Source organism: Megalobrama amblycephala, linkage group LG9, assembly GCF_018812025.1.
Source record: "Megalobrama amblycephala isolate DHTTF-2021 linkage group LG9, ASM1881202v1, whole genome shotgun sequence".
In the NCBI taxonomy this organism is placed as follows: domain Eukaryota; kingdom Metazoa; phylum Chordata; class Actinopteri; order Cypriniformes; family Xenocyprididae; genus Megalobrama; species Megalobrama amblycephala.
The window spans coordinates 11,968,001-11,980,500 of NC_063052.1; the positions used below are offsets into that span (position 1 = coordinate 11,968,001).

The following is a 12,500-nucleotide window of genomic DNA, read 5'->3' on the forward strand; positions in this document are numbered from 1 at the left end:
ATTAAAGCAGCTTTTTTGACAAGTAATATAGTTAATTCTTGTAACTGTAGGCTGTTTGATGTTGCCAAGCAACACTGCATCTATGCCCATTTACACAGAACGTGCACGGACACAGGTGAACTTTTATCAACATTCAAAAGCAGCTCATCCAATCAGAATTTTGAGCCTGAACTCTGTTTTATAAAGAGCATTGCACACTTACCAAAAGTGGCAGTGCCATTTCCAGTTTTGTCGAAGAGCTGGAAGGCGACCATGAAGAGAGCATCCGGAGCACACAGCACCGACTCAAAAGCCAGAAACTCCTGGAAGGAGATCAACCTGATGGAGACAAACAGACTTACAGCGTACATATTGTGGACACTTCACTCCACCAGCCTGGCATTACATTATTGAATGATGAGAGGGTATCACTCGCTGATTACTGCTTCTCGTCGCCAAACAAAAAAAGGTAGCACATATTTTCATTGTGAACACTTGACACTTGAGTGATTTGTTCAACTGTAATTATCAGCCTAAAATTATGATGTACAAAACATCTAAACACACAGTCCAGCTTCAATTCTAGGCCCAGAGATTAAGTGAATGACAAAACAATTTGACATAACAGGCTATTCAATGATCCCAATCTTGATTGAAGTGCTTCCAATTTGACTGTCAAATGTCATTACCTTACTGAAAATGGGACCAGTTCATATAAGACCCACAGGATGGTTGGGAATTCAGTAAATAATGTGATTACTAGAGAACCAACCAACAAGTCAAGCAGCAGTACAGGAAGGAAATGATCTTGAACTATTGGTATACACATACACTACCAGTCAAAAGGAGTCACGGTGTTTTCATGTACAGGCTAATATTTAAAATGTTTGAAATAAATTCATATATAAATATATAAACCATAAGATATAGTTAAAAATATATTAATATACTAAATATATTTTTAAAATATTTGTTTTGATATATTTATAAAATAATTGTAAATGTATATAATGAATATGATAAAAGAAATTTCTATTGCAAAACAAAAATATTAATTAGTTTTCTTTTTTAATGGATGATTTGAACCAGAGAGTGAAACAAAATAATCTGCTATTAGGGGTGGGTGACATGACAAAAATATCAAATCATGATTTTTTTAAGAAAATCACAATTGACAATTTTTTCATGTTGGCTTTACTATTTTGCAAGTGACTGAGCAGTACAGCCAAACTAATTTCCCTATTTTAAAAATGTAGCCTTACAAGGTAACAAAATATAAAAGAAAAAAACATGACAGGCCATTTAGGCCAAAGTAGGGGTGGGCGGAGATGAAAATATTTATTTCATTATTTTATCTTTGTTAGTAAAATTCTGTAATTATTTTTTAACAGTAGGTGTATTTAACAGTATAGCATTCAAGTAAAAATTTGAATAAACAAATGTAAAAATAAAACACTAAATGGACTTCACTGTTTAAATTATATATCCACTGATTCTTATTAAAGCTACTGAAGTTATTCAGTGAAGAGCATTAAGTGATTTTCTCTTTGTCTTTTGTTGTTTGATCAACAACCGGCAGAAGGTTTATTAGGCTGCTGTCACTTTAAGATCTCAGATCCAATATTCAGACACGCATCCAGTTTTCTCCCAACTGTTTACTTTCACTTAAGACATAATCAGCTGTGTTTATGTTAACCTTGTGTGTATTTGACAGTTTAATAAATATGAGATGCGAAAGATAACATAGTTCAGTACTCACATGCTGTTTGACAGGCTTTTAATGTGTGTACATGCTCAGAAAAGGCAATTGCATGTCAGAACAGCGTGCAAATAAAATATTTAACCAGCAAGGATAAAACGCATGCAAATAATAAACTTAGGTGATTGTGAATAACTGCAATGTCATGTGAGTTTAACCCTACCTATGCGTTAACATTTGATGTGACTGCCATGATCCAAAATCATATCACACACCCATATTTGCTATCATTTTAAAAAGTGCCAAATGATTAGGTGTGCTCAAACGTTTGACTGACAGTGCACATTTAGAGAAAAAGATAGGAAGCTTTCATATATTTGGCACGATTTTAAGATTATTTCATTAGTTCCTATATGTGTGCTCACTTTACAGTGAGGGTAAATGGGTGCTATTGTTCAACAAATAATCAAGTAAACCAGCAGAAAGATTAAAAAATTGATATCAGTAAAAGGGAACACTAACAGCACTACTTCTGCAAATGACTAAAAGTTTGAATCATAATGGAGAGCATGACATTTGCTGAATATCAGAAAACATATAAACATGCACACAAACGCACACACACACACGTATCTACCTCATCAAATAAGCAATTTCAGCGTTCATAGGAAACCCTGGGGACCATGCAATCTAGTCTTTATTTAAGCGCAGTTCAAAGTTGCCTCAACTCCATTATGAATTTCACAAATGGATACAGCAATTACTCGAGGTCACTGCTAACGAGCAGTCCCAATGCATGCATCTCTAATTTATTTCAATTTCCAGGGAGCAATGATTACATTTTCGTGGCCACTCTAATTAATTTTGTTACTGATGAAATTCAAAGGAACTGAGAATTTGTGCGCTTCCAGCATGCCAAATCAGCCACATTGTGGAGTCAAGAGTAATTGTTTTATTAACTAAGCTGACAGTAGGAGAACAGGAGCCTGCTGTTTCAGAGTGGGTGGAGAGCTACAAAGGCGATCCGCTGGGCCCAGGCGTTGATGATTAAAAACAAAAAGCAAAGAGAAATGATACAGATGCTGATACAAAAAGAAAAGTGTAACGAAACTTAGTGAGTGATTATGCTCCCTTCACGTGCTATCAGAGTTTCCTAGTTAAAAATTGGACATTGAACACCCTCTCAAGTTGTATTTACCACAGGGAAGCTTTGGGATAATGCTGCCTTCACGTGTTATCAGAAATTTCCTACTTCCTGCTTCTGAAGTTGTGATTAAGAGCTTGTCGCATTCAAGTGCTTTGTTGTCAGAAAGAACAGGAATCATGGAGGACAGGTTTATTTTTGCCTATTTATTAGGAAAATCTTGTTAAAGCCAAAATTATATTTAGAGTCCCATTCATTGACACAGCACTATCTATCTAGTCAGCTTGCTGACAATTCTGGAAATTCAATTCACATTTATTTGAAAAGCGCTTTTCACAATACATATCATTTCAAAGCAGCTTTACAAATACATGTCAACATTACAATTTAGAGTAATCTGTTACGAGAGGTGACTGTGTCCAAATTATGTAATTTCAGAAATGTAATTATACAAATCACAAAGTTAGCTAACAATGTATTAATTTAAGGCAGAAACAATGAGCTCATTGAAGCAATGAATACGTGTTAAAGGGTTAGTTCACCCAAAAATGAAAATTCTGTCATTTATTACTTTCCCTCATGCCGTTCCACACCCGTAAGACCTTCGTTAATCTTCATAACACAAATTAAGATATTTTAGTTGAAATCCGATGGCTCCATGAGGCCTCCATAGGGAGCAATGGACACTTCCTCTCTCAAGATCCATAAAGGTACTAAAAACATATTTAAATCGGTTCATGTGAGTACAGTGGTTCAATATTAATATTATAAAGTGACGAGAATATTTTTGGAGCACCAAAAAAACAAAATAACGACTTATTTAGTGATGGCCGATTTCAAAACACTGCTTCATGAAGCATCGGAGCATAAATGAATCAGTGTGTCGAATCATGATTCAGATCGCGTGTCAAAATGCCAACGGCTGAAATCACGTGACTTTGGCGCTCCGAACAGCAGATTCGACACACTGATTCATCTGTGCTCCGATGCTTCCTGAAGCATTGTTTTGAAATCGGTCATCACTAAATAAGTCGTTATTTAGGTTTTTTTTGGCGCTCCAAAAGTATTCTCGTCGCTTTATCATATTAATATTGAACCATTGAGCCTCACGGAGCTATCGGATTTCAACTAAAATATCTTAATTTGTGTTCTGAAGATTAACGAAGGTCTTACGGGTGTGGAACGGCATGAGGGTAAGTAATAAATGACAGAATTTACATTTTTGGGTGAACTAACCCTTTAACACTCTGTCAACTTGTATAATTTAGAGATTTTATCTGGTCATGATGAAATATAGAACTGAGTATCATGGGCATAGCAGTGGAAACTAATTCTATGTCTTCTTATAATATTACCAAGTGGCAGCATATATTGAAAAGGCCTAAAACAGATCCTTGAGGCACTCCATAATTTACTGACGTTATCTTAAAATTTTTCCCCATTTAAATAGACAAAATGGTAATGGTCTGATAGGTACGACCTACAACACCTTAATGCCTGTCCCTGAATACCTGTGTAATTTTGTAGCATTTTATGATCTATAGTGTCGAACGCAGCACTGAGATCAAGAAAAACTAGTATTGAGATACAGCCTTGGTCAGAGACTAAAAGTGGTAAATACGACTTGAGAGTGTGTTCATGTCCAATTTTTAACTAGTAAACTCTGATAATTCCGATATCATGTGAAGGCAACATAATCACTCGCTGAGTTTTAGTACACTTTCCGGTACATACAGTATTAAAACGCATCTCTGGAAACCACCGGAAGGCAAGGAGGGACTTCTAATCACCAGATGGTATCGCTTTCATTTCAGATCAGCTTGATGGTCACTGTAATTGATTTTGGAGTGTATCTGCATTAAATACCATCCAATCAACGTACACAAAAATGAGTTGTGCATGTAGTTTCCCAAGCGCCATGCCAGGCATGAGGCTTATGATGGTTGATTAGCAGTTCCTTGACTACTAGAGAACAATTATGCTGGTACACAAACACACTAAGATGCCGTAGCCATGTAAAACAAACTAAACCGAAGCTCAAATAATAAGCCCAATGAAGAACATTTTCCAACCATCAACTAAAATGGAACAGAACCAGAAGTGTAACATGGGGAATGCAAAATGTTTTGTTTCTCAAATATGACACTAAAACGATTTAATAATATGGGCAATTCTTGTGGAACTTTGTTTTTCTAAACACAAAAAAAAAAAACCTGGAAAATGTTAAATGTGCTACAATTTAAAAGTCTGGGGTCAGTAAAAAAAGAAATCAATACTTTTATTTACCAACTGAGAAGGATCACGTAAGACTGAACACTATTTCTGTTTTTACTGTATTTTGTGCAGTCTTAGTGAGCATAAAAGACATCAAAACAATTAAAAAAATCTTACAGACCCAAACTTTGGAATAGTGTAATATGGAACATTTATGAATTCTTGATCTTATGTTACAATCACTAAAACTCAGAAGAGGAAGACTGTAGAAATCAATCAATTTGTTGATGTTTTCATCAAACAAAATAATACTATGCTGCTATTCATTTTTAATGTGTTACGCTAATCAAAACAGGAATATGTTTGTACAAAGCATATCTCCCAGTGGGTGCCACGCACCTTTAAATTGTGTTGTTTCTAAAACCGAAAGGTGCTGGTAAACACTGTCCTTAGCAGAAACACTATTTACAGACTTATTATTTCAGTGGTTTAGCGTTGTAGCTTTTATCCGTGACAGGTGAAGAGAGAGCACCTTCAATAAGCTCTGGCCCTGTCATTGTCACTGACAAGCGTAGATGCGGAGGGACGCGGGCTGGTTTAGCTTTCCCTGAGTGCATACCTCAGACCAGCCTGAAACCACATGGGCACGGACTGCCATTTTCTCAGCATGTGCTCTTTACAAAGTTTTAACCCCCAAGAGGCTACAGAGTTTCACACTTGAGGAGTTTTTCCATCAAAAATGGAGAGGGGAGAAAAGATAGAGGCAGAAAAGGAGAGAATGTCTGGCAGATCTTTGAATCAGCAGGGAAGTCTACATGTGTTGAATGACTGATTCAGAACCGTTGGCAGGATGCCGCAGTTGAATAAAGGAGAAGTGATTCGGTGCCTGATGGATGTCACCATATCACTTGATTTATTCCAGCTCAGGAGGAGGTAGAAAATGCATCATGCTGTTTGTATCCATCTCATGAAACAGAGATAACCTGTGAATCATCTCAATCAGATGAAAACCTACCTCGGTTGTAAAACACTTTGTGTTCAGCAAAAACATCGGCACCCACACAAACAGAGCTTTTTGGTCTTGAAGCTTGAAGGTTTCGAATACATTTCAATATCATTTAAGCTTCATTTGTACAAAAATATGAACTGATGTTAGTACTTTATGTCATCGCAATCCTGGGACGAAGGCCTCAAAATGAACATTTCTTCATTTCCAACATTCCACAATCCTGACGGCATGAAGGTTCTGACCACAGCCGCCACTACAACCAAACAATATTATATGCTGAGGCCGCTGCATTACAGAACATATATTGCGGATAAAAGTTATGGTGTAACTATATTCAAACTGAACCGATAAACCGCGATACACCACCCTCTGTACGAACCGCGATACTCTCATGGCGTAGCGAATGCGCCCCGCTCCCTGCTGCCCCAACCAACCCTGGCCCATTGGATCTACACGACGAATACAGCATTTTAGCCTAACCACCAATAATCGCAATATGCTCCACGTTTTGTTAGTTTCAATACGAAACAAAGTGTCATCTTTCAAATTCTGTTCATTTTATCACGAAATTCAAACAAAAAAATGCCATTTTGACGCTCTTTAATGTGGCATGACAGATCACTGTACAGCAGCGCGAGTGAACGCGATCATCTCTTCTTCATCTGATCTTTATATTACAGAATATACATGAACGAACATCTGAAGGTATGTTGAAAGATACAGTACAACTTACTGAAACGTGTCATATCTCATGTAATCGCTCAATCAGTGTTTCAACGGCGGAAAGACGTCAATAAAACAGCTTGTAAACACTGTGTCAAGTAGCATTTACCACAGGCGAGTCCACAGCTGGTTAGTTCGCCAGAGAAATTAATCTTTTGCTAAATATATGCACTATATTAGCCTATATATTCATTACATTTTACTTAACTTCTTAGTGGTGTCTTGATTAATCAATATGTTTAAATAAATCTGTCATGAAAATGACAGCCACTGTGTAAATGATTATATTTCAACAAAGAATTGGAATAAAAACATAATTTTGTATTAGATAGAAGTTAATGCAATGCCTTGAGTGCAGTTTACAAGCTTGCATACGCTTTCTTTTTTAATGGTTGATTATTATATCAATGGAATTTAGGCTAATAGTTTGGGCTCTGAACCTTTATTATTATAGTAATGTTATTATAGTAAGGGCTCCCTATATAGTTTACAGCATTAGCAGAGTTATTTTTGTCCTAAATTCATTAAAAGACAGAGACACAATTTGTTCTGTAAACTACTGTTTAATAAAAAAAGCAAGTTTAGTTTTCTCCCGCTGCTGTACCAAACCGAACCATGACTTCAAAACTAAAGTACATATTGCACCGTCAGTTTTGTGTTTGCCTGGCAAGGCCAGACTGATATATCTTCTACAAGATATATCAGTCTGGTCAGTCCGCCCTCCGTCTCAATTCGAGTCAACTCCGAAGCATACCGTGCAATCAGATTAGTTTATTTCAGTGACACAAACAGCATCACTCTAGTGCGGCGAAAGTCCCTTCAATATCAACAAAGATTGCACACGGGAGACCCGAGAGTTTGTTCTATTCAGCCGTTTCCTGTTTGCTCGGATTTGCTCCGCCCTAGAAATTGATTCAATAGCCGACCAGACTCATCCCCTGGTACAGTGGTGAGGCTGGATTTTCCAGGCAAGTTTTGTGTACCATTACACTCCTAATAAAAATACTGGCAATCTGATTAACATAAAATATGTAATTGATGCATTTTATACAATAAAGCAGCAAACTCAGAGCAGTCATTGAAATAGTCACTTAATACAGCACCTTGTACAATGTAGTATTCCATGAAGTATGGCCAATCTCATCTCAATTAAAATCACATGATGCATAGATCAAAATGGTAATCATAAATCTGTAGCATTACAAACCCAAGACAGAATAATCAAAGAAAAATGATCTTCAGAGTTAAAGACAACATTAACAAAAACAACAATTTTACAATCATCCAGAAGGTACTTTCTACTCTTAAAACCAGATATAAGGCGGCAAGAAAAAGGCTGTTTATTGGAAGGAATTTTAATTAAGAATGTGTCAGATTTTTTAAACATTTGCTGTTAGATTCATTTATGGTTTTGAATACGTTTTAATATTATAACAAGCTTCATTTGTACAAAAAAATTAATTCCTGTTAGAACTTTATGTCATCGCAATTCTGGGAAGAAGGCCTCAAAACGAACGTTTCTTCATTTGTAACATTCCACAATCCTGACGGCATGAAGGTCCTGACCACAGCCGCCCAAACCTCAGAAATCCACATATATCCAGATCCTTATTTAACTAGCTCAGTAACCTAAATGCATTGTGTGAATAACATAATAAAAAAAATCCAAAGATAAACCGAAAAGCACAGCGCTTAAATTTCCATAATCTTGATTAAATCAAACAATCCCTCTCTATTTTTTTACTCAAAGCCCTGCAAATAAATAAAAAATCATGTTCTGAGAGAGAGCTCAAGCCATGATTCCCTAATAGTTATCCGTTAATAGCTGAGATGCAGCAATTTATCCATCCTCAAAGTCGCACAAAGCACGAGAGCTGAATGGCACAGGCAATTACAGTGCGTGTGTACCTCTCCCGGTCTATGGCAGCCCTAATAATGTGTGCCGCATGACCACATGCATGTGGCCCGGTTGGTTGCCATGGTAACGCACAATCTTTTTGGACTTACGCTTGCGTATCATTGGCCATCATTATGTATCATTAAAAGCATACATATTAATGCAAAAAGGGGTTGAGCCGTGCTGCCTGAATGGAGCAGCACCTGAACAAAGTGTGGCGTGTTAAGATGTCTGACCCTTCATCCTAATGCAGGATTAAAAGCGGAAGATACCACCGCATAATCCACATCCATTTCACAGCAAATGCTTTGTTTATGAATCAAATGAACTATAAACTGTAATTTACACATGTTGTGAATTATTAATGAAAAACAAATTCACGCTGTGGTTTAAAAACAAAAACCAACAGTATTATTTAGGGGGCATTTTTGTTTGGTGTTTGATAGCACAGTTTGATTTGTTTTCAAACTAAAACCTGCTAAAGGCTCAAGTGCAGCACAAACTTTTAATAGCAGCAATAGAAATAAATACTAACCCATCTTTGGTCTGGTCCAGAACACCTGCCAGTAGAACGGTGGCCTCCTTGGACAGCCTTATATCTGTTTGTGCATGGAGGAACTTGAACACAAAGTCCTCTGGGGACATGTGGCGCTCTCCATTCTTCTCCACACTGGCATACTGTGAAGGGAAAGAAAACTGGGCCAATATTATATATATTATGCTGAGGCCACTGCAGTACAGAATAGATATTGTGGATAAAAAATACTCTGTTCACAAAATACCAGCAATCTAATTAACATAAAATATGTAACAGATGCATTTCATACAATAAACCAGCAAACTTGTCTATACAATGCATTTTATACAAAACATTTTAAACAATAAGACAGCAAGCAGTCATTGAAATAGTCACTTAATACAGCGCCTTGTACAATGTAGTATTATATGAAGAAGTATGGCCAATCACATCTCAATTAAAATCACATATCGCATAGATCAAAATGGTAACCATAAATATTTAGTATTACAAACCCGAGACAGAATAGAAAGAAAAATTATCTTCACAGTTAAAGACAAAATAAAAAAAAACATCATCAATTTACAATCATAAAGATGGTAGATTCTACTGTTTTAAGGTAGGGTAGGCAATATTTTTTTAAAACACTTTTTGTTATACTGGTTGAAACTCTTCACATCCTGATAGCAATCAATAACAGAAGTGGTCTAAATATTAAAACATGTACATATATATTCAGCGGAAGTCTCAGGACCAAAAACTATTCGTCCAATCATTGCATAGGATGTCCTACCTGCCTGTCAACATACGTATTTCCATACCTCTGTGCACTTGCTTGCGCAGACATCACACCAATGTTGCCAAGTCTACGGTTTTCCCACAGAATTGGGCTACTTTATTATTGTTGCCGTGGGTTGTTTTTCATATCTGTGGGTTGAAGCAACCCCAAATAACGTTGATATTTAGCCCCTGGAATGCAAATTTTACTAGGGAAGCCCTGCCAAGAAGCGGATTTTACCCCCCGGAACGCGTTTTTTACCGGGGAAACCCCCTGAAATACGATTGGGCTAGTTTTGTTGTGAAAACCTGGCAACCCTGCATCACACGTCATCAGCACATTCTGTAAGGCTATGCAGAGTTGTAGACAGACAGTCACTGAGCACCACAAACAGCAGCCACCTTTTACAGTTCCTCCTGAATCAAAACAATGAGCTTGCGCTGCGTTCATGCCATGTCGTAACCATATTTACGAATTCTGCCCGGAGCTGTTCACACCCTCAGACTCAGACTGATGCATTTCTATGTCAGCATTATCAATGCCGAAATTAATCTGTAGCAGTCAGGTGGTACAAGTCCAAGCTCTGTAAGTTGTTTATGTTCATTATTATTGTAATGTTATGTGCTTTGAAACATGAGGTAATTTAATGCAGTCTCTCGCGATACTCTGTTGTGTGCGTTCATGTGTTTTAAAGGAGGCGTGGCTTTGGAGACGCTCTGAAGGGAGGGTGGGATCTAAAGCTTTCAAAGTAAAGCTGGGTGCACACTGTGCAATTTATAATAGTCCTTTACGATTGTTGCTTGTCAGACTGTACGAACATGATCCTCATGTCACACTGTGGGATCTCAGCTGTCCTATATGTCAGATTGTACGACAGTCAAGACGCATTAAAAACAGACACGTGCTTGAAAACTTGTCCAGAGTTTTACATCATCAACCCACACACATTCGGTGACTATGAGCTGCATTACACAAAGGACTGAAATGGTGGCTAACAAAGAAATCTGTAGCGTTAATTTTGATCACGGCTTATCTTGAAAAACAAATACAATTTGTCGTAGGAGAAGTCACACTGCAGGACTGTGCGCCAAATCTCCTGACACTGCCAGAATTTCGTCGGAGGTAAAATTTTATCGCAACTGCCATTAATCGGGTATCGGTGGACATGTCAAACTAGCGATCAAAGACTACAGATTTTTGCCAAGGAATCTTTTAGGATTCTCAAAATTTGTCTCAGACGACCAAATCGTGGCCAAAATCGCACAGTGTGCACCCGCCTTTAGCTAGCTATGCTAGCCTCTACGAAATTGCCTACCCTACCTTAAACCCAAACATCAGTAGGCAAGAAAAAGGCTGATTATTAAAAGGAATATTAATGAAGCATTTGTTAGTTTTTTTTATTATTTGCTGTTAGATTCTTTTAGGATGTTACTTATAATACGTTACTCATGCAAAGTTTTTCCCGTGCTTTTAAGGAACTCTGCTTTCGTATATTCATGTGAACTTACTATGAGTTCCATACAGTGCTCGGTGCATTTTTAAATTAATCCTCAGGTTTTCTTTCTGTAATGAGAAATTTATTAAATGGTTACATCAGATCTCATTGACACCAGTGCTTAGATGTTGGGCTACGGCTCCTGTCCATTCATTTCCAGACTCTCAGGGGAGATAAGAGGTGACATACCTTCAAGAAAATGGACTTGAGCTCTGCTGGATCAGCCCGCTTTATCATTACCTGTTGACATAAACACATTGTGAACTACATATATAATGGATCTACATGTATACATTAGGTCCAGTGCTGTCTATTAACATTATTATAGGATAATTGTTTTTTATAATGATATGATATTCCACTGGTAATGATGATCTATTATTATTATTATTATTATTATTATTAAAAGCATCTTATTTCTAAGCAACCCAAGCTCACTTCAGGCATGTTTAGCATCCTATAAACCCCATGACACCCATTCAGACACTCAAGCAGACGCTGGACAGTCTATCTACAGGGGTTTGATACTTCATCAGAGCTCCCTGAAGTGCTCTTATGTCTCAATGTCATAGAGAGACGCTAACATTCACCCAGGACATTAGCAGGCTAACTAGCTCTATCACACCGGCTACTGTGTACAGAAGGTTATCAGTTAATCCGCGTTTCTCCAGTGTGTCGCGATGATGTTTTCTGGACATATACGTGTGCTTCACGATCAAACCCTTCGTCTGCAGAAAGCCAGGCTGTTTCTGTGCGAGAATAGAGCTTACCTTTGCTGCCATGCTCAGCTAGCGCACACCTAATAGACTTCTCTAGCTTGATGACGTTTCCATGGAGATCACGTGCGGGACGGTAACGGCTGTTGCGCGTGGAGGAAAGCGGATGAAACGCGCGCGTTCCGGTGAAGTAGATTGTTGTGAATCGTGTCCTTGTCAGATATATATTAATATATTGGATAAAAAATCGGTTTCACAATTTGTAAGGATGTTAATTATGTTAGTTAATCAAATTTTAAATAATTTCACTGCTTTGGTTTGAGCAGATT

General features: G+C 37.4%; 1 protein-coding gene across 4 annotated transcripts in view; it reads right to left on the reverse strand.

Annotated features, from left to right (window-relative positions):
* The window catches only part of LOC125274990 (calcium-binding mitochondrial carrier protein Aralar2), a 60,257-nt gene that overhangs the window by 47,751 nt on the left and 6 nt on the right, over nt 1-12,500 (reverse strand). Inside the window, exons 1-5 of one of the 4 annotated variants that reach the window (XM_048201595.1) lie at nt 12,226-12,309; nt 11,645-11,695; nt 11,469-11,523; nt 9,201-9,343; nt 203-318 (exon numbers count right to left, since the gene is read on the reverse strand). In XM_048201595.1, the coding sequence (XP_048057552.1) occupies nt 203-318; nt 9,201-9,343; nt 11,469-11,480 (271 nt within the window). In that variant the 5' untranslated portion in view covers nt 11,481-11,523; nt 11,645-11,695; nt 12,226-12,309. Of the gene's footprint in view, nt 1-202; nt 319-9,200; nt 9,344-11,468; nt 11,524-11,644; nt 11,696-12,225 lie in introns of all 4 variants that reach the window. The other 3 variants (XM_048201593.1, XM_048201592.1, XM_048201596.1) reach the window with 3 other exon arrangements.